Genomic DNA, 27,884 nt, shown 5'->3' on the forward strand with positions numbered 1-27,884 from the left:
CACCACAATTTAACCCCAGAAAATGAGCTTTTCATAATATTTCTCTAGTCTTCAGCTCCTCCTCACCTACTCATGAATCAGATATGCGATACATTAATAAATGTGTATAATCTGCTTCTGAAGTTTGTGCTAAATTGGATGCTTTTCCCAATTTTTAAGGAAAGGCTGCATAAAACACCTCCTTGTGCTTGAATTCTGTGATTTCACAGATTCAGAGAGGCTGGAAAATCCCTCCCAGCCCATGGAGTCCCAGCTGGGCCCAGTCCCCATCCTGTCCCCAGCCCAGAGCTCTGAGTGCCACCTCCAGGGGACACCTGCAGGGCTGGGCACTCCAAACCCCCCTGGGCAGTGCCAAGGCAGTTCCTGAGCCCCCTTTCCATGGGGAAATTCCTGCTGTGCCCACCCTGAGCCTGCCCTGGCCCAGCCTGAGGCCGTTTCCTCTGCTCCTGTCCCTGGTCCCTGGAGCACAGCCCGGCCCCCCCGGCTGTGCCCTCCTGGCAGGAGCCGTGCAGAGCCACAAGGGCCCCCTGAGCCTCCTTTGCTCCAGGCTGAGCCCCTGCCCAGCTCCCTCAGCCTCTCCTGGGGCTCCGTTCCCTTCCCAGCTCCGTTCCCTTCCCTGGCCACGCTGCAGCCCCTCCATTGCCTGCGTGAGGGCCCAGAGGTGCCCCAGCCCTCGAGGTGTGGCCTCAGCAGGGCCGGCACAGGGACGGGCCCTGCCCCGCTCCTGCCGCCACCCCAGGGCTGGCACAGCCCAGGGCCATCGGCCTCTCGGCCCCCTGGGCACCCCTGGGCTGTGCCCGGCTGCTGGCACAGTGCTGGAAGCCAGGACATTGCTCTGGCTGCCCTCAGAGCCTGGCAGGGGCCTCAGAGACCTGGGCACGGAGTCAGAGACACCTGGGCCTTCCATTGTAACCCATGGAAACAACAATTACCAACTTTGTTACCAGCCACAAGGCTTTGAGTAAAATGTTAGTGAACTTATCACAGGGTGAAAATGGAGAATTTTGGGGTTTTTAGAATGGGGGTTCAGGAGGCAAGATGGAGGAATCTGGGCCTGTCCTGTCCTTCCTCCTGTTTCTTCTTGGCCTCCATCTTCTGCTGTGATGGTGGCACTTTTGGATTGGTTTAAAGTAGAAACTCACTGTCTAACATAGGTGACAGGTATTGGGGAATTATGGTAATAAAGAACACGTAGTTTTTAGTATAAAAAGCTAACACTGCCCTGAGGGCAGTCAGTGTGCCACAACCCAACCTGCCAGACAGACCTGGGCAGGTCAGAGAAAGAATGTTATAGATAAGAGAAAATAAACAATTTTGAAAGGCAGAGCCAACGCATCTTGGCTTCTGCTTCGGTCTCGGGGCTGGGAAAAAGAGACTTTTCTGACCCCTGGGGGTCATCTCAACACCACAGGCCTCATCATCACAGCACCCCAGGGCCTGTCCCAGCTTCCCAGCCCCTCTGCCCCAGCCCGGAGTGCTCCAGGGGTTTGGAAAATCCTTTCAGTGCAGAAATTGTTCCTAATACCCCATGTAAACCTTCTTTGAGTGTTGTAGGGTGTTGGAACCCTGGCTGCTGAGAATTTTAGATTTTCTGTGCTGACAGGCACTGACCCCCCCCAAGAGAACACTGCATTGACCTGAGGCCATGGAGAAGCTTCCAAAATGGAATGGCAGAACTGGGATTGTGGGTGTGGAGTTTTGATAGAAGTGTTTTAATATAAGTGTGTTTCCACAGGGTGGAAAAGTCAGAGTTTAAGGTTTCAGAATATAGTCATAAATAAAAAGCAAGATGGAGGTTTTAGGGCAGAGAGTGGTCCTTCCCCTTCATCTTCTTCTTCATCTTCTTTTTCTCCTTCTTCTCCATGGGTTTGTGTGGTTTTGTGTAATTAGATAAAAAAGTCCTCATTGCAGCCACGAGTGGTTGGTTATTGGGTTAACAGTAAAGTAATTTAGGTGTCATTTCTTAATTAGATAGTTTTTCCTTAAAAGGTCTTGTAGAGAGAGAGAGAGAAAGAGAGAGAGAGAGAGAGAGAGAGAAAGAGAGGAGACTCAAATTTAGTTTGTTAAAGTGCTGTAGAGCTCAACAGCTTGTGAGACTCTGATATGGATAAGAATTAATAAACATCTGAGTCTGAACACGAAACTCTGCCTCACTATTTAATCCTAACCTTGGCAGAAAAAAACCAAAGAATTTAGAAAAAATTGGTCTCCCTCACCACAAAGTGTCAGGCTGTGGGTTTGAGGGAAAGGGGGAGAAGAGATTTGCATTAGACCTCGGTGCTCCTGTGCCCCAAGGTTAAGGAACACAGGAATAGCTCCCAAGGTGACCCCAAAACACCCCACAGGCTGTGGAGGTATGTCAGACTCTGAGGCTGTGCTTGCCATAAAACAGCTCAGAGGGGTGAAACTGGGCATTTCACATCCAAAATCAAGTGGGTATCTGTCCCCTGGTTTGGAGCCAATCCAGCTAGCCAGTATCCAGTATATTTCTAATCTCAAAAGTAGTCTAAACCCTAAATTTCTCCTTAACTTTCATTAAGATCTGGGGTCTCTTCTTCAGGAAGAATCTCCCAAGTGCAGAATTAAGTGATGCTGGATGTCAAAAGCCTTTATCTTTAGAAGACATTTCACTCCAGCAATATCACTTATTAATGATAGTTAATGTCACTTCAACTTGACAAATCCCTGTGTTCACACAGCCTGTCATTTTAAACTCAAAAGTTTGAATTTATAAGTGCAAACAGCTGTTCCTAACAATTTGCAAGGACTAGAGAGTGACAGGAAATGTTGCCCACTTGAGCAAGCATGGGCTAAAAGGTCTTGTCCTTAAAAAAACGTCCTGAAGGATTGAAGTAGCTTTTTCTTAAAAAAACACCTGTCATTATAGAATGCAAACAAAACACATTTAGGCCAGTTTATCAAAAACTAAAATAGCTCATGCTTTTTATCATATATAGGTGCTGTAGTATATGGTAGAGATAATTCATGCTATTTATGTATAAAATATTATAAAATCCAAGCTATGTCTTTGACCACCCCAGCTGGGAGCAGAGTCTTATTTTTATTCAGTTAGTTCACGGACAATGTTGAGATAGCATCAAGTCTGTTAATTTAGGAATGAAACCTTCCCAGCCATGATTGCTGACTTCCCTGGAATGTCAGGGCACTCACAGGGACCTGCACCTGGGAGATTGCATGTACCACCCTCCAGCACCGGTGCCACCCTGCTCCCTGTGAACGCGGACGCTTCGGAAGGGCTCACGCACCCATCCGGACACCGGGACTCGCTTTTGCCTATCCCTGCACATGCACGGCCCCGGTTCTGCGTGTGCAGGGACACAGAGGAAGGGTCGCTCACCCCTGCCCCGGGCAGGATAAGCTGTCTGTCAGCTGGCAGCGTGAAGCACTCGGGGTGCAACACCGGGGAGACGCTGGCGCTTTGTCAGCCTGACCCAGGCTCGCCCAGCGCCAGCACCCGGGGCTGACGCTGCCTTGGCTGTGCTGGTTTGTCAAATTTCTATTTTTGTTAACGATCCAATAAATCATTGTTAAATTTTCATATAAATTTGGCTGCCGATTTGATCATTTATAACAGGTGCTCTACTGATGTGCATTTCCTGGGGATGTCACTGTCATTGCTTGGTCTAAAATCATTGGCATAAATTCAAGTTCCTGCCTAATACAAAACTTGCCCAGATTGATTTTCCATTTTCAAATCAATACCCACAAACTTTTCCTCCCATCCCCCTTCCTGCCTTTTCATCTCTGCCATCAGAATTCCCCTTTTACAACAACATTATTTCCTGATGATCTTCACCTTTCTTACTCTGCCTCTGTCAGCCTGGAAAGGTTTTCCACAGGGAATGAGCCAGGCTGAGGGCACGGGAAGGATGTGGGGGAGAAAATCAGTATTCCAAATCTTTTCCCTTAAATCCTCATCCACTGATCTGGGTGGGTGATGGCAGAGTGCAAGGGGACAGAACTTTGCTCCAGATCATCTTGCAGGGATAAGGGAAATGAGTTCTCTTTATAAAGGGAGAGGATGAGGAAACGAGCGCAACCTGTTCAGGTTGATGAGAGGAAGAAACATCTTTATTTCCCCCAAAAGCAAAGGGGATGGTCCGGCATTTCAGCCTTTTGCCATCACCTGTTTTCAAGCTGCAAATATCAGCCTAGTTGCAGCATGGTTTGAAATTCACCAAAATCCACATGTTTTGTTTACAGAGCACATATTTCTGTGGAAATGCACTTTTGGGAGGCACAGAGGATGTTACCCTGCCATGTACTAAAAAATCCATCTATTTGGGAATTTTTGGTCCTTGGTAAGAATTTTTGATCTTTGATAATCCGAGATCCTTTCAATTCCTGGAATTTGGATCTTTGCTAAAGATTTTAGCACATCTGGAAGCTGCCCACCACTTAAGCAGAGGTGGAAGAAGTTTCCTTCAGGAAGAACCAAAGGGATCCTTCCTCCAGCAAGCAAACAGCACCATCAGCAACATCTGGTGCTTCTTCCTCTGTTCCCAAGCTTATTAAGAATATTTATTTTGACAAAATCATGATACTTGGGTGAGTCCAACATTTGTTCTGACTCTGAAAAGACTAAACTGGGATCCCACTGCCTTTTGCAATTAAATTTTCCATCACCTCCTTAGAAAAGTCATTTTTTTCTTTTTCCTCTTTTTATTTTTTTCAAGCCTGTGGAAGAACAGGGCCTTTAGTGAACACTCAGGTCTGCCCCAGATCTTTTTGTGTGACCTGTGCCAAACCTCTGCTTTGCTCTTTTTCCCTACCAAGTAGGAACATTACGTGCAATTATCACCTCGAAGGCTGGAAGAAACACAGGACCCAAATTCCTGCCATTCTCCTGCTACCAGAGACAACCACACCATTTATTCCCTTCCCTAAACTGATTGCCTTTCTGCCTCCAGAAGGGTTTTTACTGCTCACCACTGCATGATGTAACTTCCAGAGCTTAATCCCAGCAGCCTTGCTCCTTACGCTGCTGCATCCATGCAGGACCACCAACAGTGTTTGTCTTCCTTTTACTTTCTCCTCCAACCACCACAGAAATTGGGTGAAAAAATGGCTGCTGGGCCACTTTCAGCTTCATTTCATTTGTCCCACCTTTTGGAAATCTGGAGGCATTTTGGTACTGTCACCAACCCATCCCTGCCCCAGCAATAAATTCCTCGCTCGTAGAACTCAAGGTTCTGCTTCTCTGTTCTGTCAGCATTTACGCAGTGACTGAGCCTCTGCTGCACTGACAGCTGATGGCTTCCCCACCTGGAAATATTTATTTGCTATGGAAAACAAAAGTTGCCATCAAACTGCACTGTACAAGCCCTTAAGCTTCCTTCCAGGTCTGCTGCTGGAGGGCTGAAATGATACACCTTTTTCTGGGTGATGTTTCTGTCATTAATTCTTTTCTCTGCCATGCTAACAGCTTTGTGTGGCCTTCAAGCTTTTGGCCATGTTTCCTCCAAGCATTGTTTGTATCTTTTTCATCATTCACCAGGAAGAACAATGTGCTCATGGAGTCCTGCACACATCATTGCTTAAAATCAACAACACAAGTTGTGTGTTTTCTCTGGAAAATAATGGATTTTTCTTTTTGCACCAGCTGTTTCAACTCCCATGGCCCAGGGATGGTCTCTGCTTGTGCTCAGGGCAGAGATGTCACCTACGGAAATGAAGAATTTTCTCTTAGAAAAGGGTATCACATTGACTTTAACCATACCCACATGGTGATCCTCAGTGTTCCTCCAGCCACTGCCCTGGCAAAGCAATTTCTGATGCCAAAGCCCTCTTGGCAGCAAATCCTTTCCACTGGCAGCCCCCTGCCAGCCTGCCTGCATCCTCCTGGCCCCACTGCTACAATTCCAGGTCCTACGGGGCTCCTCCATCCCCAGCCTCTGACAAGTTGGGATGTCTGAGGCAGGAGATGCCATAAAACCAAAGTTCTGCCAACGCAAAGATGTCTCTATCTAATTTAATGAAATTGTGCAAAACTGGAATGTGTGCCCCAACCAGCTCCTTCTCTTGCTGTTTGAGGTCTCCCAAAGGAGTTGTCCTGGCTGATTTCTGCCCTGTGGGATGCACCCCAGGGATTGAAATGCTGTTGGTTCTGAAGGGACAGGAGGATGTTCGAAGCAGCACTGGGTACTCTGCAGAGACTGTCATGGGCACGAAAAATGCAAAATCTGCATTCAGATCATAGAACCATGGAACAGCTGGGGTTGAAAAGGGCTTCAAAGTGTCACCCTGCCATGGCAGGGACACTTTCCACTGTCCCAGTGTCCAGCCTGGCCTTGGGCAGTGCCAGGGATGCAGGGGCAGCCCCAGCTGCTCTGGGCACCCTGTGCCAGGGCCTGCCCACCCTGCCAGGGAACAATTCCTCATTGCCAAGATCCCAGCCAGCCCTGCCCTCTCTCAGTTTGAAGCCATCTCCCTTTGTCCTGGCACTCCAGACCCTTGTGACATCTCTGGTTTTATCTTCTATGCCTCCAACCCCAGCATTGTTGCCCAGACTGGAGTTCAGGGATGCTCCAGGTGAAGGAATGATGGCATTTGTCACGGTAGCACCTTGGCTTCACAGCAGAGCCACCCCTGTGACACGGGGGTGTGCATTTTGCAGGGTGTTGGTATAGAAACATTTTGGGGTTTACACCAGTATTATAAAAATTCTCCAGAGCTGAATAACTTGTCATTCCCTGTCTAAATAAACAAGCATGGGTGACAGGTTTTTTTAGTGGTTTTTTTTGTTGTTTTTTTTTTTTTTAATAAAGAATGTTGTCAGACCTATTTTATTATGCGTAATAGAAGGAGGTGAAAAAAAAATCAATATAAGCACTGCATCTAACCTAATTAAAACTACAATCACAATGTTATCTGAATGTCTTACAACATTGTTAAATCCAACAAGTAGACAAGAAAACAACAAATCTATGCAGGGTTTTTTATACATATGGTGAGAAAGTTTGCAAAGTGTTAAAATATATTTTCTGTTCTGTGTGTTTCTGGTACAAGGAAGTGATGTGTAGATTAGTGTATATTTAATGAACAGAGCCTTGACTTTTACAAGCAATAATCGACTTCAAAACATACAATGTATATCTTAAAATATCCCCTAAAGCTGCTCATATAAAGTCAAATCCAGCACCTACTAAAGTTCAGCCAGCTGACTCTTTGACTCCAGTGGGCACTTGACCAAGCCCAAGGTAATTGTGAAGTACCTGACAGTGTAGTTGTATTCATATGAAAAAAATCACATTGCATAGATTTAAACAGGAAGACATGCAATAACAAGACAAGTCACAGTATAGCAAAACCTTGTTTCTTTGGTGAAACAGAAGCAGATATAAAAGTTACAAAGATTTTAGACTTTCATTCACAAAAAAAAAAAAAAAAAAACCAAACCCCAGACATTCACATTATACACTATACAAGATAATAATATAAATAGAGAAAAGTATTATGTGCATTGTTTGGGGGTGAGGGGTGGGGAATGGACCGGCCAACGCAAGGAGGTCCTGCCACAAGGGTGGGGGGCAGCCCCTGCCATTCCTCAGGCTCAGGAGATGTTGTCTGAACTCTGCTTTCAGCTGTGGCAAGGTTGCTCCATGGGCAGCTCTGCTCTGTTGGCTGCGTTTCAATTCTTCTCCTTTCCCTCTCAGTTTTTTTGTCCCCATCACAACCCCACGCGAACACAGAGACGTAAACCTCGCGCCTCTGTCTGTGTTTTTCATGTTACTTTGAAAGGTACATCCTAAGGAACTTACTTTATTTTCACGGGTTTTTTTTTTAACTGTTATTATTTTTTTTCCTTTTTTTAAACTTTTTTTTTTTTTTTTTTACTTTTTTTTTTTTTTTTGTCCTGTGCCCAAAGGTGTGCAAGGCACTTTGCAGGAACAACAGTCCTTTCCGTGGAGAGGCCGTTTCAAACGTCACCTCCTACCCTCACTGTACACATCCAGGTCAGTGGTGGCACTGACCAGGGCAAGAAATCATAGCAGAAAACTCCTACGTACACACTGCACCAAACTACAACCTAGAACCAATCTGTGCACACACTTCTTTAGAGAAAGCCAAGATCCTGATTTTTCTGTGGGTCACACACAGCTGCCACCCATCTAGCCGCCAACAAATTATCCTGTTTAGCAGGAATTTTTGTTCTCCTGGGAAAAACAGCAAGCTGAACTGAAAGATGGTTCCAAAAGTGGAGCTCAGGGGCTAATACTGCACTGGTGAGCTCTTTGAATCTTCTTTGTATGGGTAAAATAACATCCAATAAATTAAATCAGTATGGCTTACTTCATTTATTTATGTACGCTTCACAGCTGCAGCATTCATACACAAACATTCATTACTTTATAAAAAGATTAAAAAATGGTTATATATACAAAATTATTTACTTTTTTGATTTTTGTTTGTTTTCTACAAAAAAAAAATCCCCCAAACACCAGGTCTACCTCCATTTTAGAATGCAGAGACCTGTAATATAGACCTTGTGGTTAATATCATGAAAGTAAATTTTTTCCTTGTTTCCTTTTTTTCTCTTCTCAAAACAAACAAACAAACAAACAAACAAAAAACCTAAATAAAAGAAAAAAAAAGTGGCCCTGGTTGATAAAGTTAATGTATTAGCACTTGGAATTTTACAGGCTCTCCTTGTCATACACAACTCCTCCACACAGTCCTTTCTCACATGTGCTGAAGCTGGAATGGAGAGCAGAAAAAACGTTCCGTATTGCAGTCCCTAGTTCATGCTTCGTGCCACTTTTATGTGCTCTGCCTAAACTTTTCATCTCATGGGACACAAAACTGTACCTTGGGTGGGAATTGGCACAGCTCCCATTAAAAAAAAAAAAAAAAAAAAAAAAAAAAAAGTCATGTCACTTGTGTGTTTATCTTCACCTGATAATTGCAAATTTCAGTCAGTGAAGTCTTTATTTCAACCATTTCCAGCCTAGGTAAACAACACAGAAACAACGTCATAAATGACTGAAGACCTCTGAGGCCATTCTAACCATAAATATGCCTGAAATTAGTGTGACTTTTCATTTTATATACAGGATTTTAAAAACAACACACAGTCGAACAACATTAAAATCATCTTATTTACATTTTCATTGGTGCTAAAATTGAGCTGTTTAAATATTGCAGAAGGCTGGTACATATCATAAAATGGTCCACACCGATGGCATATAGAAAACTAATAATCTTTTATAGGCTGGAAATGGTTTCCTTTTATCCCCATAAGCACTTCTCCTCTTTTTTATTTATTTCTTAAATTTTCTGATAAACACCGCAATTTTTTAAATTTTTTTCCTTTTTTTTTTTTTTTTTTTTTGCAAAAACGCGCCGTGAATACTGCAGTCCGTAGTTTCAAAACGATTCGATAATACTCCTATAAGTGATAGAAAAAGGCACAGAAAGTTATGACTTTGGCTGAAATGGTGGAAATCCCCAATTCACCATTTAGCTCTCAGCGCCTCGAGTCCTGCCACGTCCTGATCCAGCGGTGGTAGTGCTTGGACGAGTTTAACGACGTCCCCTTGCCTGATGAGGAGTGTTTGTAGTAGTATTTCTTAGAGTAAGTCCTTTGGTATGTGGAGGCTGCAGAGAGAAGGGAGAAGGGGAAAAAAAAAAAAAAAAAAGGGGGGGAAATTCATTTAGAATTAAGCTGTGAATGGGCCGGCTACACTTCACAACACAGTTGTTGTTTATTCCTTGTTAATTAGAGGGTAAACAAATGATTAGCTGGAGCTGTGGCAGTGTTACAGGCATACACACAGCTGCAGAAAGAGTCGTGAGCATTATTAGGAACCTGTTGATTCCAGGATTTTCTGACTTTAAAATAATCTTAATGCCTTCTGGAATGATGCCTTAAGATTTTAACCTTTTGTGTTTTTCAAATCTTATGCTGCTCTAGGGTATGACTCTAAACTCCATATAAAGTGTTAGTTACTGTCTTCACATTTTGGTCAGATAACACAACTCCTCTAGGCCTGAGGACAGCCTCAGGCCCCAAAAGTATAGACAAAAGTGGGCTGGGAGGGGAGCAAACTGGGGGTAAATGGCTTCATTACCTGAAGCTGTAATTGGAGGATTAACCTCTGAAATGCAAATGGACCACACTTATAATTGTGTGAAAAACTCGTGTCCTTTGTCCATTTTGGGTGCAGCCCATGGGAGGCTTCTGACAGCCCAAGGTGTACCTATTGAAGGCCTTTAATAAATACCCACTTTATTCTCTTAATCTTGTCTACCCTCTGTTCTAGGCAGCCACTCCAAGGCATCAGTAGACACAGAAGAGGAAAATTTCCATTCCTTTCGGATGCTTGGTGTTTTTTCACCATGATCTGTCCTACCAGACTTGCTCCTCTCTTAAAATACACATTCAATACTTAATTATCTCAAACCAGCCCGCTGTTTCTGATGTGCCAGTGTTTTTCTTTCAGAGAACTCACGATTCATGCAAGTAATTTTGGGCATATCCCATCGTCCGTTCCCCTGGCAGCGGATGGTCGGGATGTGGCGCTGGATGAAGCCATCCTTGCAGTGGTATCTGATGAGGGAGTTGATCTCATAACGAGGCTTCATCTTCCCAAAGGTCTTTGCATTTTCCACCACGGGAGGCTGGCCACAAGCCACTGGAAGGAAGAGAGAGCATCACCCAAAACTTCAGTTTGTGAGCCCAGTTTGAGCTGGGACCAGCCTCTGAGCTCTGGCTAAGGGAAGGTGACGAGGGACCTCATCAGGAATCCCAAAGGAATATCCAGAAAAGGACAGAGGGATCAGTCTGTCCTGTAGATCTCCAGTCCTGTAAACCAAAACTAATAGTGCTGGAAATTGGAAAATGGCAGATATTGTGGTCAGTATTGCCTTTTTGGTTTAAATTCTAAAAGTAAATTTAAGCCAAAAAGTTGGCATATTCACACAAAGAAACCTGAAAGCCAGTGAAGTTACTACAAGCGTTTAAGGGAAAAGTCCTTTTTTTAGGGCTCTTCATGTCATCCTCAGTGACATGTTCAAAAGGACTGAAAACTGATGGATCCATCAAGGTCCAGAGAACCTGGTCAGAAGTACTGAATGGCAATCTAGCAAATTATGCTTTTGTCACTGCAAAGTTTGTACCTGTTCCTTTCTTGCAGGTGTAAGTGAGGTGGTAATTGCATGGGACATCATTCCACTGCCCGTTCTCATGCCAGATTATAACAACACAGTCTTCCCCAGCAGAAAAGAAGCTGTCTGGCTGGTTTGGTCTCCAGTTCTCATATTGCTGCAGAAAAGAGAAGCAAAACCATCATTCCCAGTGCTGGAGAATATTTACATTAACAAAAGAGCACATGATATCACCTGTGGTGAGAAGCAATCTCAACTGTTTGATTCAGGCTGCTAAGAGTGGGCTAAACAAAGGTATATTTATAATATCCTCCCACTATGTTAAAGATTATCTCAAGGGGAAAAACACTCTGGTCTAACTTCTCATTTGCTGTAAACTGATGTCAGGTGAACAAAACAAAGAGACACAAGCAAAACTGGATCCTAAGTGTGTCAAAAACACTCTTTCCTACATAAATATCATGAAATATAATGCAAGAAAATAAATATCCCATGACCCTCATTAGAGCACATCTACTAAGTGAGAAGTTGCAGATTAACTTCCCAGACTTGGATTATTTATGGCATTGGATGATTTCATCCAGTTAATGAAGTCATTCCACAGGGATGACATGCAGACTTAGGTGCAACATGAGTGAAAAAGTCAGAATGTGGCCCCCAAAACCACAGAGATTGGTGTTTCAACTAAAAATGCTAGGTGGCAGTCTGAGCCCAGAGAGCAGCCTCTCAGCTTTAGAAATGTTGATTCAAATTCTGCCTTCTGTTGAAAAACCAGCCTCAAACATCTATGAAAATATGTGAATAGCAGCAGAAAGTGCTTCTTCAAAATGCACTACATTTAGAAGTAGAAATACAAGTTTTGGTACGTGCAAAATAAAACAAACAAACAAAAACTGACAAAAGAACCTTCGAATGGCTGTGAAATACCAGCACAATGTCATTTTTGGGTGAAAATTTGGGAGGATTCAGTCCGTTTTTACAATCAACCAGCAGGAAAAGTAGCGACACTTTTGTCAGGCTGATTGAAACCTGTGCAGCAGTTCTTGTCAGGGCCCATACAGCCTCCTGTCCTGGCAGCCAGCAGAGGTGGGATAATCCCTCATTTTGCTCCCAAACAACGCACAGGAATCTGAGATTTGCATAATGTTGTGTCAAGAAAAGTGAGAGAATATTTGGAAAACTACTCCTAAAATTTTCAATTTGGAAACTACTCCTAAAATTTGCGATTTTTGCTGGGATTTCTGTTGTGTCACTCCAGGAAGAATTTAGGGAAGGATAAAAATAGCTATCTGTAAGAACTGGAATTCACATAAATGCCAGACACTACCCAGGCAGCTAGCCCCTTGTATGGGCAAAATGACACAGTTTCTACACTGCTTATATTTTCCCCAGTGCTTACATCTTTCTGACTAAAGCTGGCCCGTACAAATGTCATAAAAGTTTAGTTTTCTATTTTCTTAACTTCGTGAAATAACCCTTATTCACTGCCTGGGTGAACACATTTTAGAAATAAAGTTAACATACCCCACACAAGTAGTATTTACCTTACAATGAATCAAAGTATGAAAGGAAAATGAGTTAAATACTTAACCTTTTCCTACCACGTGTCATCTTACCCATCATAGGTTTTAATTATCCAGGCAATTTAACCAGCACAGTCTGAATAAATTTGTTCTGCACTGAATTTATTACCTCTAATAAAACATACCCCTTTTCAGCTGGAACTAAATTAACTCCATCTCAACTTTTCAGTGTTTAACAGCCCTAAATTACAGTGCACACCAACTAATTTACTCAAATTTAGGATCCATTTGCTTTCAAGAACATGCGCATAGGTACAAAAATTAAAGAAAACTATAAGGTTAGTGTCAGAATGTTCCATCAATAACGTCCTGAGAGCCAAGGAAAGATTTCAGCAAGCCTTGCAGCTGTTTCTGGTGGAAATAACACTGCAGAGCCGCTTGCTTCCATAGGGATGAGAGTGTGGGAATGAAGGATATTTAGTGGCTATTGGGGGCGTGTGAGCTGGAGGTGCTCAGCAGCCTGCCAGCTCCCACCCTCAGCACTCAGACTCCATATGCTCTTACTTGCCTTGCCAAAATGACTCCAAAATTCGTGTTTGCTTAGCTGGCAGGGCTGCAGCGTAGTGGCAGAGTATTACATCTAGGCCCTGTGGTTTGCTCAAGAATGTCTGATATCCTCCAGCATGACTTGCTGTTACCTCACATCTGATATCGTCATTGCACAGATTTATTTTGGCTGAGGAGCTCTGATTTTGCCTGGGTCTGGTGCCAGAATTGCTTAGCAGAGGAAGTTCCAGACTGCTGAATTGCTTTCTTAGGTCCCCACCCAGCCCCTCTGTAGTTTTCCAGTTCCTTATTTAGACACTGACAATGTGGGACAATGATACAAGGAGATTCTCACAATTTGAGTGGAATAGGCTACTGGACAAATGAACTAATATTTTGCATTTCCCTTATGGAATAGATCTTTGCATGAGCATAGGCATGAATCTGGTTTCCACTGGTGTAGATCTGGGTGACTGCACCATCTCCAGTAAAACCATACCAGCAAAAAATTAATGGGAAAAAAACCTTTGGCAATGCTGCATCATTCATAAGACAAAACCTAAATAGAATCAAATAGTTGGTGAACACATGGAAGAAAAGTTGCTGTAAGGTTTCTAGCCCTTGTCAGAAATATTGACACTGGGTGATTGCACAGAGTGACCTGAAAACCATCACTACTCTGTTCTTTAAGCAACATTACTGCAAAAGACATTAATTTTTTCTCTGTATTAAAATGCAAAGTGCTTCCAGAATGTACGTTTCTGGACATATAATCTTAATGATGTACAAGACACAAAATGTACCTCAGAGGAGGTTTGTCTGGCCACACTTCTCCTCCAGCTGTGGAAAAGGAGGTCCAGAGCAATCACAGAATCTCAGCATGGTTTGGGTTGAAAGGAACCTTTAAAATCATCCAGTGCCACCCCCTGCCATGGCAGGGACACCTTCCACTAGAACAAGTTGTTCCAAGCCCCGTCCAACTGAAACCAAAAATCAGCTAAAATTTTTTTTTATTCTGTTTTTTGCCACAACCCAACCTTGATCAAGCACAGACCACAGGCTCAGGCAGACACCACTGCCCCACCCACTCTGAAAAACTCTCAAAATCCTCAATGGCAGGGTGGTTGGGACTTTTCCTCAAAAACCTGAGGCTTCTGTGCAGCCAGGTGACTGCAGGACCCAGCCCCAGGGACAGGGGTTTGGTCCCTGTACCTTCCCTTTGGTTCTTGGGGAGTCTGCCTGACCATCATTTCAGGATGAGAAGTGGAGTTTATACCCTTTGTGCTTTTAATTATACCGCAATAATTAGTTGTACAATCTTACTTGTACTTGTTTGGTTTTATTGTTGAAATCAAAGCCTTCTCTGTCACACTGGATTTATTTGTTCTGGCTTTCTCTGCTCAAAGGCCCTGAAAATTTTCCTGCAGAGTGTGGATGGTCCCTGACTTAGAGCTGGAGCCCAGTTGGGATTCAGCTCTTCAGGCTTCCTACGTGGCACTAGATAATGCACTTGGCTGGCCATCCACAGCCCATAAAACAGGGAAAAAATCTATTCTCTTGCCTCACAGGAGGAGTTTGGATATGATGGCTTCAAAAGCCCATGAGGACGTTTTATTAAGTTCCACATTTTTGGGGAGGATTTCCTTTTATGGAAATTCGCAGTCGTGTTGGGTGGCTTGTCACATAAAACGGGCTTAAAAACGCCAGGACTGCAGCAAGAGCTGTAAAGCAGAAAACTTTATTAGCCAGTCACTAGCTATTCCCATTCAGATGGCTGCTAATTAAACAGAAGGTGCATAATCTTCCCATCGTGGACAAGGTCCCACCTCGTGAGCTTTGTTATTTAAAATCTCAGATAAGCAGCCTTTCTTCATGCGCCCATTTCCTCACTAATGGGTAATCCGCTCAGCTCTTTCAGGTGCTTGCACTGCACAGGTGGATCCAGCAGTATCTCAGCTTTGAGGCACTCCTTTGGAAATTTCAGCCCTCCTTTTATCTACAAAAGGCTCATCAAGTGCCTGAGATCAATCGCTCCAAAACAGCCAACAAGCATTGTGTTTAACGAAGCACAATAAAAAAACCACAGATGCCAACAAAACTTTACTGCTTGACCTCGGTATTGTGTAAAGGCCAATAATCTTCTGTATAGGGCTGAATCTAGGAAATCATTTACTTGAAATACATCCATTTAGATTTACAGGTTAAGGCTTTTCCTTCTGGGGAAAGGAAACATGTTTTCAGCATGTTAAACTAAGCTGTCTTTACAAATCTGTCTTGGCACTTTTTGGAGCTTGCAGTTGTGATTTTTATTTTCTTTCCTTCCGACTACTTCCTTATCTGATTCCTCCTTAATGCAAGACTAATGAGGCAAATTAGAGAAAAATCAACAATGGAAGAGGTAGGGCCTGGCTGATTGGATACTTTCTGTGCCATTTCATCTCAAAGTGAAGCAACATTTCCTGCCTGGTATTTATCACTAAGCTGAAAACACCACTGCAAACCTTACTATCACCATTTTCTTCTCCTGCCATAGCTCTGATAAGAACAGGAATACTATTTTTTTTTCTTTTTTTCAACATAAAAGCAGAAAAAGTCTTAGAAATCTTTATCAGGAAAGGCCCTGAATGAGTCTCTCTCTCTGTGGGGGTTGTTATAATTGGGCAGCTTAAATAAAAATTACATCTCACTTTCAGTGAGTCTCGGGAATTACTCGGTGGCTGAACTTCAACAAGATCAGCACGAGGTTACAATGAGCACATGCATCAGTCCAGGAAACCCTCGTTTGGGACTGTGTAACAGCACTGATGCTGTTACAGGAGACACTTGGGAAGTTTAAACAGGATTGCGTTTCTTTTCCATAGGGAAAAAAAAAAAAAATCAACCAGATTTCTGTGAAGATTTGGCAATGTATGAGATACTTCCATTAAGGTCACCTAGTATTTAAATGCATTTTTGCATGGGAAAGACAACAAGCTATCTTACAGTGCAGGCTCTGTTCCCGGAAAATTCCCTCCAGTCCTGCAAAGGATTTTTCTGTTAAATTCTGTGAGAGGAAGCAGACTGACAGAACTCACCAAAAGCGTTCTTGAGATTAAAAACTCCATTCAGTGAGAATTTAAGCACACACCTTGATTTAAGGCGTGGGTCATGCCTTAAGGGGGATGATCACAGAGAAGTTCACATGCAGATTCAGACAGATGCTAAAATAATTGCCTGAAGGAGGCACCAAATGTGTGCATAAATCATTGCTGGGAGAAACTCAAATCAATTTGAAGACAGCTCCTATATTTAAACCTATCTACAAGTACACACAAAAATCACATGTCGTGATCCTGATATTTTTTTTTTTTTAAGGTTCTGGTTGAATGGCTTCCCTTTAGCTCCTAATCTGAGTTTTATTTGCATAGGATTTGGGAAACTGGCAGGGTTTGGACCAGGCAGGAACCCAACACTCCCCATGACTGAGTCACACTGTGAGCAAGACAAGCTCCCAGGAGGAGCTTTGCTAAATACTTCTGCAAAAAGATTTCACTTGCAGGGGTTGGGTTTTTTGGTTACAGAGAGATGGAATGTATTGGGAAACTTTTTTGGTCCCATGCAGCAGCTTGCAAAAAAAAGAAAGGGACTCTGGAAAACACACATTCATGTGGATCTATCCACAAAAAGCGACTGCAGATTGAATAAGCAGGAAGAGCTCTGCAAAAGGAAATAATTTGGGAAAGAAACCTAATTAGTTTAAATTCAACCAGTGGGAAAAGAAGGCTACCTGAAGAAATTGAAACATAAAAGCCCCGTCAGTCCCATAGTTTTGGGAAGAAATGATGGTATAGTGGAGCAGATGGCTAGGTCTGGGATGTTTTTAAAGCAATACCAAGGAATGACGATTTTTCCATGAGGAGCAGAAAACAGGCAGTGAAACCCCACTAGGTGACGCTGTCTGCTTGCTCCAAAGCCCAGAGTTGCTCCAAAATTATAATTACTCAGAATTATAACTTTCATTAACTCTTTCAAAGCTAAATGAAGCCGTGGACTTTTACCTGGTCTTTACCATGTGTTGTTTTCAGAATAATAGTTTTCATCACACACTGTACAGTTCAATTTTGAGGGTATGCTGTGTGTGATGGGCTCTCAGAAGTCACTTTAGCAGCTGAGAAATCACATTAAAATGAGTGGCAAAGAAAGAAAGAAAGAAAGAAAGTAGGGTGGTAAGTGCTGGTTTGGTGTAACTCATGTTTGTTTTGGAGTCACACTGACACGAATATATATTAGCAGCGCAATGCAAATTGTGTGGGGTGTGACTTAATCTTTTTGTGCACAGCTACCAAGCGAGGAAAAAAAAAAAAAAAAAAAAAAAAAGAAGGAAAATCCTGCACTTTGTCAACAATTACTGAATTACTGCAGGTTTGAAGCTGTCCAAGAATTTTAGCCCAGAGTAACGAGTAATTTCAGCCCAGCAGTAACAAGTCTCTGAAGTAACTGCTGACCCCCCTGCTAAAAACAAGACAAAACCCCACTTTGTCCAGGAGGCCCTCGTTACGACATCCTGAACCAAAAATATACCTGTCATTAATAACATTATATAGTTCTCCTCCATTTAAACGTGGGTCAAATGAGCATCTTAAAAAGAGGCCGTAATGACTGACTGCAGCACAGAACCAAAACATTTGGTAGGTTTAAAATCTCCTTCTCCAAGGATCCTGCGGGACATGGGCACAATGAGCTTTTTGTTTGCAGCTGACTACAGCACTTTTTTAGTTTGTTTGCTTTACTTAACCCTCAGAGGCAGGCTACTTCACTACAATACTCCATGCCTTTTGAAGGTTTTGGGTTTTTTGTGTGTGTGTGTGTGTGTTCAATGAAGTTTCTCTTTCTGAGAGGGGTGCAGTTACAGATTTGCTCAAGTTAAAGCCTTCTGATTCACCGACCAATAAAGGAAGGAAAAGAGAGGGCTTTGTTTTTTGCCAGAATTAAGTTTCTGGGTTGTTTTCCTTCTTTTTCTTAATTTTTTTTTTAAATTTTTTATTTTAATGTACCTACCTAACACTGACAACCCAAAGAACCAGCTTTGCAGAACACAAAGCATAAACACCCCTGTGCTGAAGGGGAGGAAAAAAAGCCCAAGCCAGGGTCCCTGTACAGCTTTAAAAGTGGCAATATTCCCCATCCCTTTCCTGGCTGGCAGCATTCTCCCAGTGACAGACAATCTGGCCACAGACGCTGGCCAGCTCCTTATTACAGCACTAATCTTATGTAATGGCAGTGAGCTCACCGCCCTACAAAGCACTAATTATCAGCAGCGTTTTCCAGGGGATGTGAAAAACCCCCCTCGTGGGGCAGGGGGCCCTGGGCACTGCCCCAAGTTGCTGTATGTGCTTAATCCATAACATGAATAGCTCCAAAGGGCTCCTTGTCTGCTCTGCCTGCTCACAAGGGTCCTTAGCAAACACAAAGGGGGAGCTGCCAAAAGCAACACCACATTTTTTTTCTCTCTTTTTTTTTTTTTTTTTCTCTTCCCCTGTTTGGATGGGTGTGCTTTACAGCTGTAAGAGTTACCATTCACAGAGCTAAGTGAATTATTTAAATTCGATTTTGCTGGTGTATTTTCAAGCTTCCCGTAGTGTCCCCTCTCCCTTTGATCAATTATTAAATGCCCCAGCTGATAATGTAAGTTCTGTTGTTCTGTACTTGTGTGTTGCATCACATTTAAAGTATAAAAAGATCCAAGCAGGCAAATTACTCTGGTCACACGGTTGTGTGAGTGTTTGCTTCCTTCTCCTGCAACACTGTGGGTTTTTTGCCAAATGTGTTTGTTTTCACTGCTTAGAGCCTTATAGATAATTGTGGGATGAAGATTGTGCTTGAGACATACTTGAAAGTGTTGTTCACTGTTGCAGAAATGCTGGGAGAAAAATCTAGAGTAGAGTGCAAGAACAATTTAGATTCTGTAATTTTCTAAATGTAAATAAAGACTACACATAGGCATTTTCATTGCACTGTAGACTGCATATCAGAGGGAAAATAATGTTCTCCCACACCAAAGCCAACAAACAGCCCTATAACTACCCTGAACAGAAGAAAAGCAGAGCTAGCAAAACATGCTCTAAAAACCACTATGTTATTCTCCCCTGCCTCTTGAATCCATCAATGTAATCATACCTGAAACATCTTGAGCAGAAATTGGCTTGATTTTCAGGAATTCATGATTAACAAAGCTCCAAAAGAGCTGGGGTGCTGCAAGTTCTCTGAACACACCTCAGGGGCTGCTCTCACCACCTTCACTTTTGGGACAAATTGTCTGAAATCAGGGACCAGGCAGATTTGCCAAAGCTTGCAGCTTCCTGCTGCTCCACACAACCTCAGGTGATGCTCCCAGCCCCAGGCCAGTGTCAGTGGTCCCAGCTCTCACTGAATTTGCTCCACGTGTGAGGATCTGCACTAACACAGCTGCCAACAACTCCTTCCCCTTCATACAAAAAAAAAGGTGTTGTTGTTTTTGCCCAAAAAATTGTTCTGCTGTGTGTCCCATCAGCTCGAGAACATGAATTCCAGCTCTCCCACCCAACAGAACCACTGAGAAGTTATTTCTTTCAAAAACAGAAAAATAAATAAATAGGAGGAATAAAATAAAAAAGAGGGCAGGGACATGATGTAGATGAGGAAAGATTGCTCCCTACCCCCCAGGTACAGCACAGCAAATCAGGAAAAAAAAAAAAAAAGCAGATACATGTGAGCAGTCATTGATCCCTCAGCTTACTGTAATTAAAGCCTATTTTATTCTGCTCATTGGAAAATGTGCCCTAAGCTTAGCCAAGGAGCACTTTGAAGATATGTTCTGGTCTTAGCCAAGAAGGTCCCAATTTGTTTGTAAAGAAAATTTTAAAAAAAGAAAGACAAATATAAGCAAATTCATTTGCCAAAAAAATATAACCTGTAATGATAGACCAGTTACCTGAAAACCATTTTCTTTATGCAAAGTGCCACCTGAGCTGACAATTAAACTTTAGGGCATGAGAGGTGGGACACAACCACTTTATTCAATTAATTTTGTTCTCTCGAGCCCAGTCTGTGTTTGGGTTGCAGTGGGTACAACAAGCTGAAAATGTGTGTTTCACCAGCAGATGGTGAGGCTTTATCTGCACAAGATTGTGCCATTTTGCCTGAAAGGCAGGAAACTGCTAACTGGCGTTGAATTAAAACCACTCTACAGTGAAGAAACAAACTTGCCCAATCCCTCTGAAATCTCACAGATAATGATGCATCAGACATTTCAGTGAGGCAGATCAAAAAGCTTCCTCAAGGTCTCGTTTCAGGACCAGAACCTCCAATAATGTGATTTAGGAGTGGGCCTGTTTCTATTTATTAGGATAATTTTTCTTGTCCTCAAAGCTGGGGTTTTTAATGGAAAACAGGGAGACTCAATGCAAATATGGACAAAAGTCATACGGGCTGAGAAGATTTAAACACTATTTCTTGCTTTCTCACTGAATTTGATTGTATTCACTTCATTATTCAAGACACTAACATTTTCCTCCAGGAACCCTGAGAGCCAGAGCGTGAATTTCCAAGATCACTCTTCATCTTTTCTAAAACTTGCTTACTGGCACTATTTTTCCAAGTTTAACATAAATTCCAGTTGAAGCACAAAAAATGTGCACAGGAATACAGAGGGTTTGGGTTTTGGGGTTTTTTTTTTTGGTTTTTTTTTCTGACTGGTGCTGCTGGTTTTGATGAATTCTTAACAGCGAGTATTTTCTATAGGAGTGAAAAAGGAATAATTCCAAGGTATCAAAAGTGGCTGACTATACTTCATCCACTATTAGGTAACTAAACAGTCTTTTCCAGAAGGGCTGAGACCCTGTCAAGGCTACTTTAAGTTCAGTCTAGGTTTCCCAGCAAGAACCTTAATTCTATATTCTCATTTACATGCTTTGCCCAAATATCATGTTTAATGGTGGCTGGCTCTTGGCTTCAGTTTAAAAAAACCTGGAAAAACACAACTTGTCAGGGGCTGAAAATGTCAAAAAATTAATGATTTCCTTCCATTGAACCCATTGGTTGGAAAACGTTTTAGGTGCAAAGAAAAAAAAAAAAAAAAAGGTATTTTATCCCTTTTCCCAAAATTGCCAATAAAATCTCTGGCAAAAGAGTTGCTGTCAGTGTGCTGCATATTTCTGTTGGTTTCCTTGTGTTGGTGGGAAATGAGTACCCAAGTAATATAAAGCTTTTTCTGTGTCTCCAGTAGTGAAGCCTGTGCTTCAAGCATTCCCAATTCCCAATTCCAGGGGCTTGCTTTGGTTCAGAAGGAAAATTTGTGTGAAAGAGAAACTTGTCACCCACAGCATGTCTTGTTGTCGTCGTTGTTGTTGTTGTTAATTTGCTTTTTCTTTTAAGTGCACAAAGCATAAGAACTGTCAGGGATTTATTTTTAATCCATAAAACCTCATAAAGTCATGCAAACATGATTTTTTGGATTGGACCAAGCTGTTATTGGAGAAAATTCAAGGAAGTATCAAGATAAAGATGAATGTGCACCACTTGTAGCTGCACAATCACTCTTCTGATAGTATCCCCAAGAAAACTGATATCAGGGGGATCCCCAGCACACTTGACAAATTTTTCCCCATGCCAGAAGTCTTGAATGGAATTGTGAATAGACAATATTTTTTGGAGAGTGCATAGAGCTGGGAAACAAATTTAGAAACAGCTGAATACACATGCACCCTGATATATAAAACAAGTCAAGGCTATTTAAATTTTGGCTATAGGCAAGAGTCACCTCTAAACTCAGAAATTCAATTTAGAGCCTGAGTGTTAGTGTAATGATGCTGATTTTCATGATCATAAATTATGCTAATGAATTTAAAGCCATCATAAATCTTGCTCACCTGCACACCCATAAAAGAGGCAAATTTTCCACCTGCATAGTATTTAAATTCAGTGCAGTTTTAGGAGAACATCAGGGAAATAGATTGGATGCATGTATTTAATTATGTTATCATTCTTATTAATTACTAGAGAAGTAATAAATCATTGTAACAACAAGAGTGGTTAGAAAGTATGAGAAATAAGTTAAAAGCCAAAGAAAAAGGAACAAATGAGGCAGCTGCTCAGAACCATGGGATCCAAAAACCATATGGAATAAGTTATGAGGAAAATCTATTGAAGCAATGAACATAAATGATTTCAGGAGACACCTAAATTGTTTCCGAAGGAAGAGACAGAGGGAAGTGGTTAAAAATGAAAGAAAAATAAGGTGGAAAAAAAGATCAATCAAAGCAGAAATCTGTTGGACAGATGGTACTACTCTGTTCCTTGAATATCTTAATTTCTTAACATTGAAAATTACAGTAAAAATATAATGCCCATTCGGTCAGTAGCCTGAATTAAAAAATATGATCTCACCTCCAATTTTAATTTCCTCAAATTCATAGAATCTCAGAATGGTTTGGATTGAGAAGGACCATGGGCAGGGACACCTTCCACTAGACCAGGGTGATTAATTAGTGTCACAACAACTCTGCTTTTGGAATATATAAGCACTATATATTATCTTATATATATTTACCTTATTTTACAGCTGATGTCTGGAATCACCGAGGGGGCCTTGGTACCACCCTGAGCCACCAGTGAGGCAACAGAAAGCTTCACCACCATTTCCCACCCCTCTTTGCTGTCACCTGCCACACACAGCCATGTCCCCAAGAAATGTCTGGTTTATAAACCCTTTAAGAGCACTTTTAGGTTGTGGTTATTTACATGCAATGGCAATAAGTGAAGCCTGCCTTGCCCCAGGTGTCTTTCCACACCAGCTGCAGCCACATGGTCTGCAGCAACAACAGGTGTGTCCAGATGCTCTCTGATTTAAAAGTTCACTACTGGAAGGGAAAATAATAACCAGTTTGGGCTTTTTCTTAATGTAATGTTCTCCACTGGGTGCTCAACAGCAAATGAATCACCTGTTCCTCCTACAGAAGAGATTATTTTGGATGGGGAAAAGTTTGATCATTTCCTACATCCATCAGCTCTTTGATTTAGGTTTTTCAATGGTGGGTGAAGATGTTTTCCCTCTCCTTCTGCTGATTTTCCTTTTTGTTTAAAGTCAGGAGGTATCAACAGCATCTTAAAGTTTTATGCCAGAATTATGGGTTACAGGCCCCCTGAACCAGCTGAGGATGTCTGCTGCAGAGCTGCACCACAGAGCAGGCTCCAGAAATACTTGTGAGGCTCCTCTGTGCACCCCAGAGACCCAGCAAAGGCCAAGAGTGGAGTGCCAGATCATCACCCAAAAATGCATCCTGGTGCGTGAGGAGATTTGCCACACACGGCCTTGCGCAAGGCAAGATCACAAACCAGCTCCAGCAGAGACCCTTAAATTACCACAGTCTCAGATTTTTGAGTATTTCTATGTGAAACCTTAGAGAGCTCCCACACATACAATAACAGGAACTGAGAACAAGACCTTAGAGCTAAACCACAAAATATTAGGTATCCCAAAATGAATTTACTGGCTGTTTGCTTGGGTCCGTATTTAGCGACAGTGGGGGTTTTTTTGGCTGGTTTTTTTTGGGGGTTTTTTGTTGGTTTTTTTTTTTTTTTTCCTTAATGCAGCTTCCCTCATTGCTAGTGGGAATTTGATAAGCCACCACAAAAAGAAATGAGTGAGTGATTTCAGCTCAAAGGCATCTTACCAGTGGGCTACCATCAGTCCAGCGGAAGTCACGCTCAAACATCTTGTCATTGAGGCCAATCCACTGGTAGTCATGGCCAATACCTAGGGAACCAGAAGGGTGTTTTCATTAATTTTCCCATAAATGGAAGAGGCTTCACCAAAGAAAATAATTTTATGCGGAGTGAATCAGACATCCTGTTCTTAAGATTGTTTCTGCTCTTTGTGCTAAAGACTGGTTTAGAGGCTCTTTTTCAGCTTTTTGGTTTTAATTTGGGATGTGTATAAAAATGCAGATTCTCATCTAACAGTTTTAAAGGACCCTGTCTCTTCACTCCCAGGGATATCTACTACAGCAAAGAGAGTTAATTTCCTACCTGAGAGGGTATGACAGGAAGAAAAGAAAAAAAAAAATTAAAATCACATATTCTAATCCACATTTTTCAAGCTTTGGTTAGGCTGTGGCCATTGTTGTCTAAATTTTACAATACAACACAGTAGGTATTTCTTTATGCCTAATTATGGTGGCATTGTGTTGATGTCACCATGTGCACAAAAATGTGTCATATGCACAAAATACCTTAAAGTCTCCAGAAAACAAAATGTTTCAAAAAGACTCAATGCCAAAACAAAAGTTCTTGTTCTCATCCCGCCCCCAAATAAGTATTTTCTATTTAACAAATAATAACTTAATAGTGATGGAAAACTTGTATTAAGTGCAGAAGTAAGCATTTATAACACAAAGTGTGCCTTTTGTTTAACATTTTAAAGTATGTTTTAAGTTGGAGATGCAAAAGCTGAGTGGTGAGGAGGAGCTCTCACCATCTCTACACCCTCAGTGATCTCTCTTGTTTAGAGACACAGAATATCCTGAGCTGGATGGGACCCACAGGGACCATCAGTTCAGCCCCTGTGCCTGCACAGACACCCCAACAATCCCACCCTGGGCATCCCTGGGAGAGTATTTCAAATGTTCCTGGAGTTCTGGCAGCAAAGGCTTTGTCTTTGCTTCCTGGAGCAAAGGCTTTGCCTCAAATGCACTTGAATAAAGCGCTGCATGTTTTAAATTTTTTAAACAGCTCTTTTGCAGAACCTATTCCACCAGTCATCAGAAATTTTTCCAACACCACACGGGCAAAATTAAAGGAAAATCCTTTAGTTTTGATCAGAAATCTAGAGCCTTGAGGCCATGCCCATTCCCTGGGGAGCCTGGGCAGTGCCCAGCACACTCTGGGATAAGAACTTTTCCCTAAAGTCCTACCTCAACCTGCCCTGACACACCTTCAGGCCATTCCCTGAGGTTCTGACCCTGCCACAGGGAGCAGAGATCAGAAATGCCCCTCAGAGGATGTTGGGGACCACACTGAGGCCTGACCTCAATCTCTCTTCTCCATCCGAACCACCCAAGTGACCTCAGCTCCCGTCCAGACCCTTCTCCATCTCCACGCCCCTCCTTTGGACACTCCCTGACACCCCCAGCTGTCCCTGGTGTGGTGTCACCCGCGGTGTGAGGCAGAGGAGGCCCGTGGGTACGCACGGTTGACGAAGATCTGCTCCTCGTGGGACAGGATGCTGGTCAGGTGTGCTCCCTGCAGGCGGCACTCCCGCTCCGCCGTGTCCCACGTGCGCCGGTGCGCGAAGTACTTGTAGCACTGACCCTGGAACTTGTGCCAGCCGTAGTCACAGGTCTCCGTGTCTGCAGCAGTCAGAAAAAGCACATTCCTGTCAGTGCTCCAAAATCAGGCATGTTTGGTGGGTGCATCAAAACCAGGCGTGTTTGATCAATGGAGCAAAATCAGGCACATTTGGTGAATGGACCGAAATGAGGCACATTTGGCCAATGCACAAAGACGAGGCATGTTTGATCAATCAACCAAAACCAGGCACGTTTGGTCAATGGACCAAAATCAGGCACATTTGATCAATCAACCAAAACCAGGCACGTTTGGTCAATGGACCAAAATCAGGCACATTTGATCAATCAACCAAAATTAGGCACGTTTGGTCAAGGCACCAAAACCAGGCACATTTGGTCAATGCACCAAAACGAGACATATTTGATCAATGGACCAAAATCAGATGTGTTTGATCAATGGACAACAATCAGGCATGTTTGGTCAGTGCACCAAAATGAGGCACATTTGATCAATGGACCAAAATGAGGCACATTTGATCAATGGACAAAAATGAGGCATGTTTGGTCAATGGACCAATACCAGGCACATTTGGTCAACACACCAAAACCAGGCATGTTTGATCAGTGGACCAAACCAAGCATGTTTGATCAATCAACCAAAACCAGGCACTTTTGGTCAATGGATCAAAACAAGACATATTTGATAATCAACCAAAATCAGGCACATTTGATCAGTGGACCAAAACCAGGCACGTTTGGTCAGTGCATCAAAACCAGGCACGTCTCATCTACACCAAGGGATTTTCTGTGGGACAAAGCTTCAAAAAAAACCCATTTTTGTCAAGGCATGCAAAATCAAACACTCATCATTTGAACCTCATTTTCAGGTAGTTCTGCTTGCCCAGTCTCGGTACACCCATCCTTGAGACCTCACTTTCAGGCAGTTCTGTTTACCCACTTCCAGCACAAACTGCAAGACTATTACTTATCTAAGGCATATAATTGCAATTGGAAACTTTGTGGGTTTCCACTGATTGAATTGAGCTGAATCTGGGCAATTTCAGAGGACATCCACATCTGTCACCCTGGATGGATGAAATCCCTGGATGTTGGACTGCAGTGAACCTTCATTTCACCAGTTTTCTGAGCCTGTATGTGGGGATGGGAATTTTTACTTGCAAGGACAAATGGTTCTTCAAGTCACTGTACTAACTTAAGTTTGGAAGAAACTGATAACTCAAAATTATATGAGGGGAAATTATTGTAATTGTTTAGTCTGCAGGAGCAAAGCTGCAATATTATCTTTCTGAGCTCAGGCCTCCAAATCCTCCCCCAAAACCCATCTTCCTTGATGAAGTCAACTTTAGGCATCAGTTTGTTAGGAGGTTTGCAAAGCTGAAATAAAAAGTAATGAAATTGCGCATTGCCTGTGCTTGCATGAGGCGTGGTGCTGATAAGAATGCATCACAGAGAGGATTCACACCAGCCACGATGCACAAGAGAAATGAACACAAGCCTTGGAACAGGAACAAAATGGATTTGACGTTAATTATTCTGTCAAGGTTAGGCAGCTGTAAACAGAATAGATGGCAAAAAAACCCCAAGAGTTTCAGTTCCAAGTTTGCTTCTGCAGGGATGAATCACAGGAAAAAAATCAGCATTAATAAGATGGGCAAAACAAGTGTCTGATTGTGTGACCTCTCAGCTGTGCTTGAGGATGGGAAGGACCTGCCAGTGATAAGAGGCAGTTTTAGGCAGGAGTGGGAGAAACAACAGGGGAAAGGCAGGGAGTTTGAAGCCATGACAGATGCAATGGCATCATAAAGGACATTTCAGCAAGAGGTTACAGCGTGTTTCAGCCACAGCTATCTCAGCACGGGATGGCTCACCCTGAGGGGCCTCAGGATGCTGAGGAACAGAAACACAAGGCCCGGCCTCCCCCACCCCACCCACCCACCTACCCACCAGGAATCAGCCACTTCCCAACAAATTTTATCAGCCCCCTGAGCAAAACGGTGTCTGAAGCCTCTCCAGAGGTGTTCCAGCCTCTGCAGAGTTATGGAGATGTTCTGGGCTGGAAAGTGGATTTCTCATTCTCAGTCAGTCAACGCAGTCAGGGGTCAATAACATTCTCTGGCCAAAGGGGCTCTTTTTGCCTGAATACAGAAACAGCCAAATATTGCAGTACATGCCAAAGGATGATGGCTTCAAGTACCTTAACTAAGGGATTACTTAGGTTTGAGCTGCTACTACCACCTAAAAAGCAGTTTTTCCCAGCACAGGTTTTTAATTCACAGCAGGAAGAGGCCATTTCCATCCTGATTCACCAAATTGTCTATTTTTCAAAAAAAAAAAAAAAAGGGTTTAAATCTCCCATGACACAAAC

General features: G+C 42.7%; 1 protein-coding gene across 2 annotated transcripts in view; it reads right to left on the minus strand.

The window, feature by feature from the left end:
- Positions 1–8,894: 8,894 nt before the first annotated feature.
- VCAN (versican) overlaps positions 8,895–27,884 on the minus strand; it is a 99,356-nt gene continuing 80,366 nt past the window's right edge. For both annotated transcript variants that reach the window (XM_036403485.2, XM_036403486.2), the window contains 5 exons: positions 25,400–25,558; positions 23,885–23,967; positions 11,140–11,284; positions 10,473–10,655; positions 8,895–9,618 (listed from right to left, as the gene is read on the minus strand). In XM_036403485.2, coding sequence (XP_036259378.1) covers positions 9,488–9,618; positions 10,473–10,655; positions 11,140–11,284; positions 23,885–23,967; positions 25,400–25,558 — 701 coding nt within the window. In that variant the 3' untranslated portion in view covers positions 8,895–9,487. The remainder of the gene's footprint in view (positions 9,619–10,472; positions 10,656–11,139; positions 11,285–23,884; positions 23,968–25,399; positions 25,559–27,884) is intronic.

Source organism: Molothrus ater, chromosome Z, assembly GCF_012460135.2.
Source record: "Molothrus ater isolate BHLD 08-10-18 breed brown headed cowbird chromosome Z, BPBGC_Mater_1.1, whole genome shotgun sequence".
Classification (NCBI taxonomy): Eukaryota; Metazoa; Chordata; class Aves; order Passeriformes; family Icteridae; genus Molothrus; species Molothrus ater.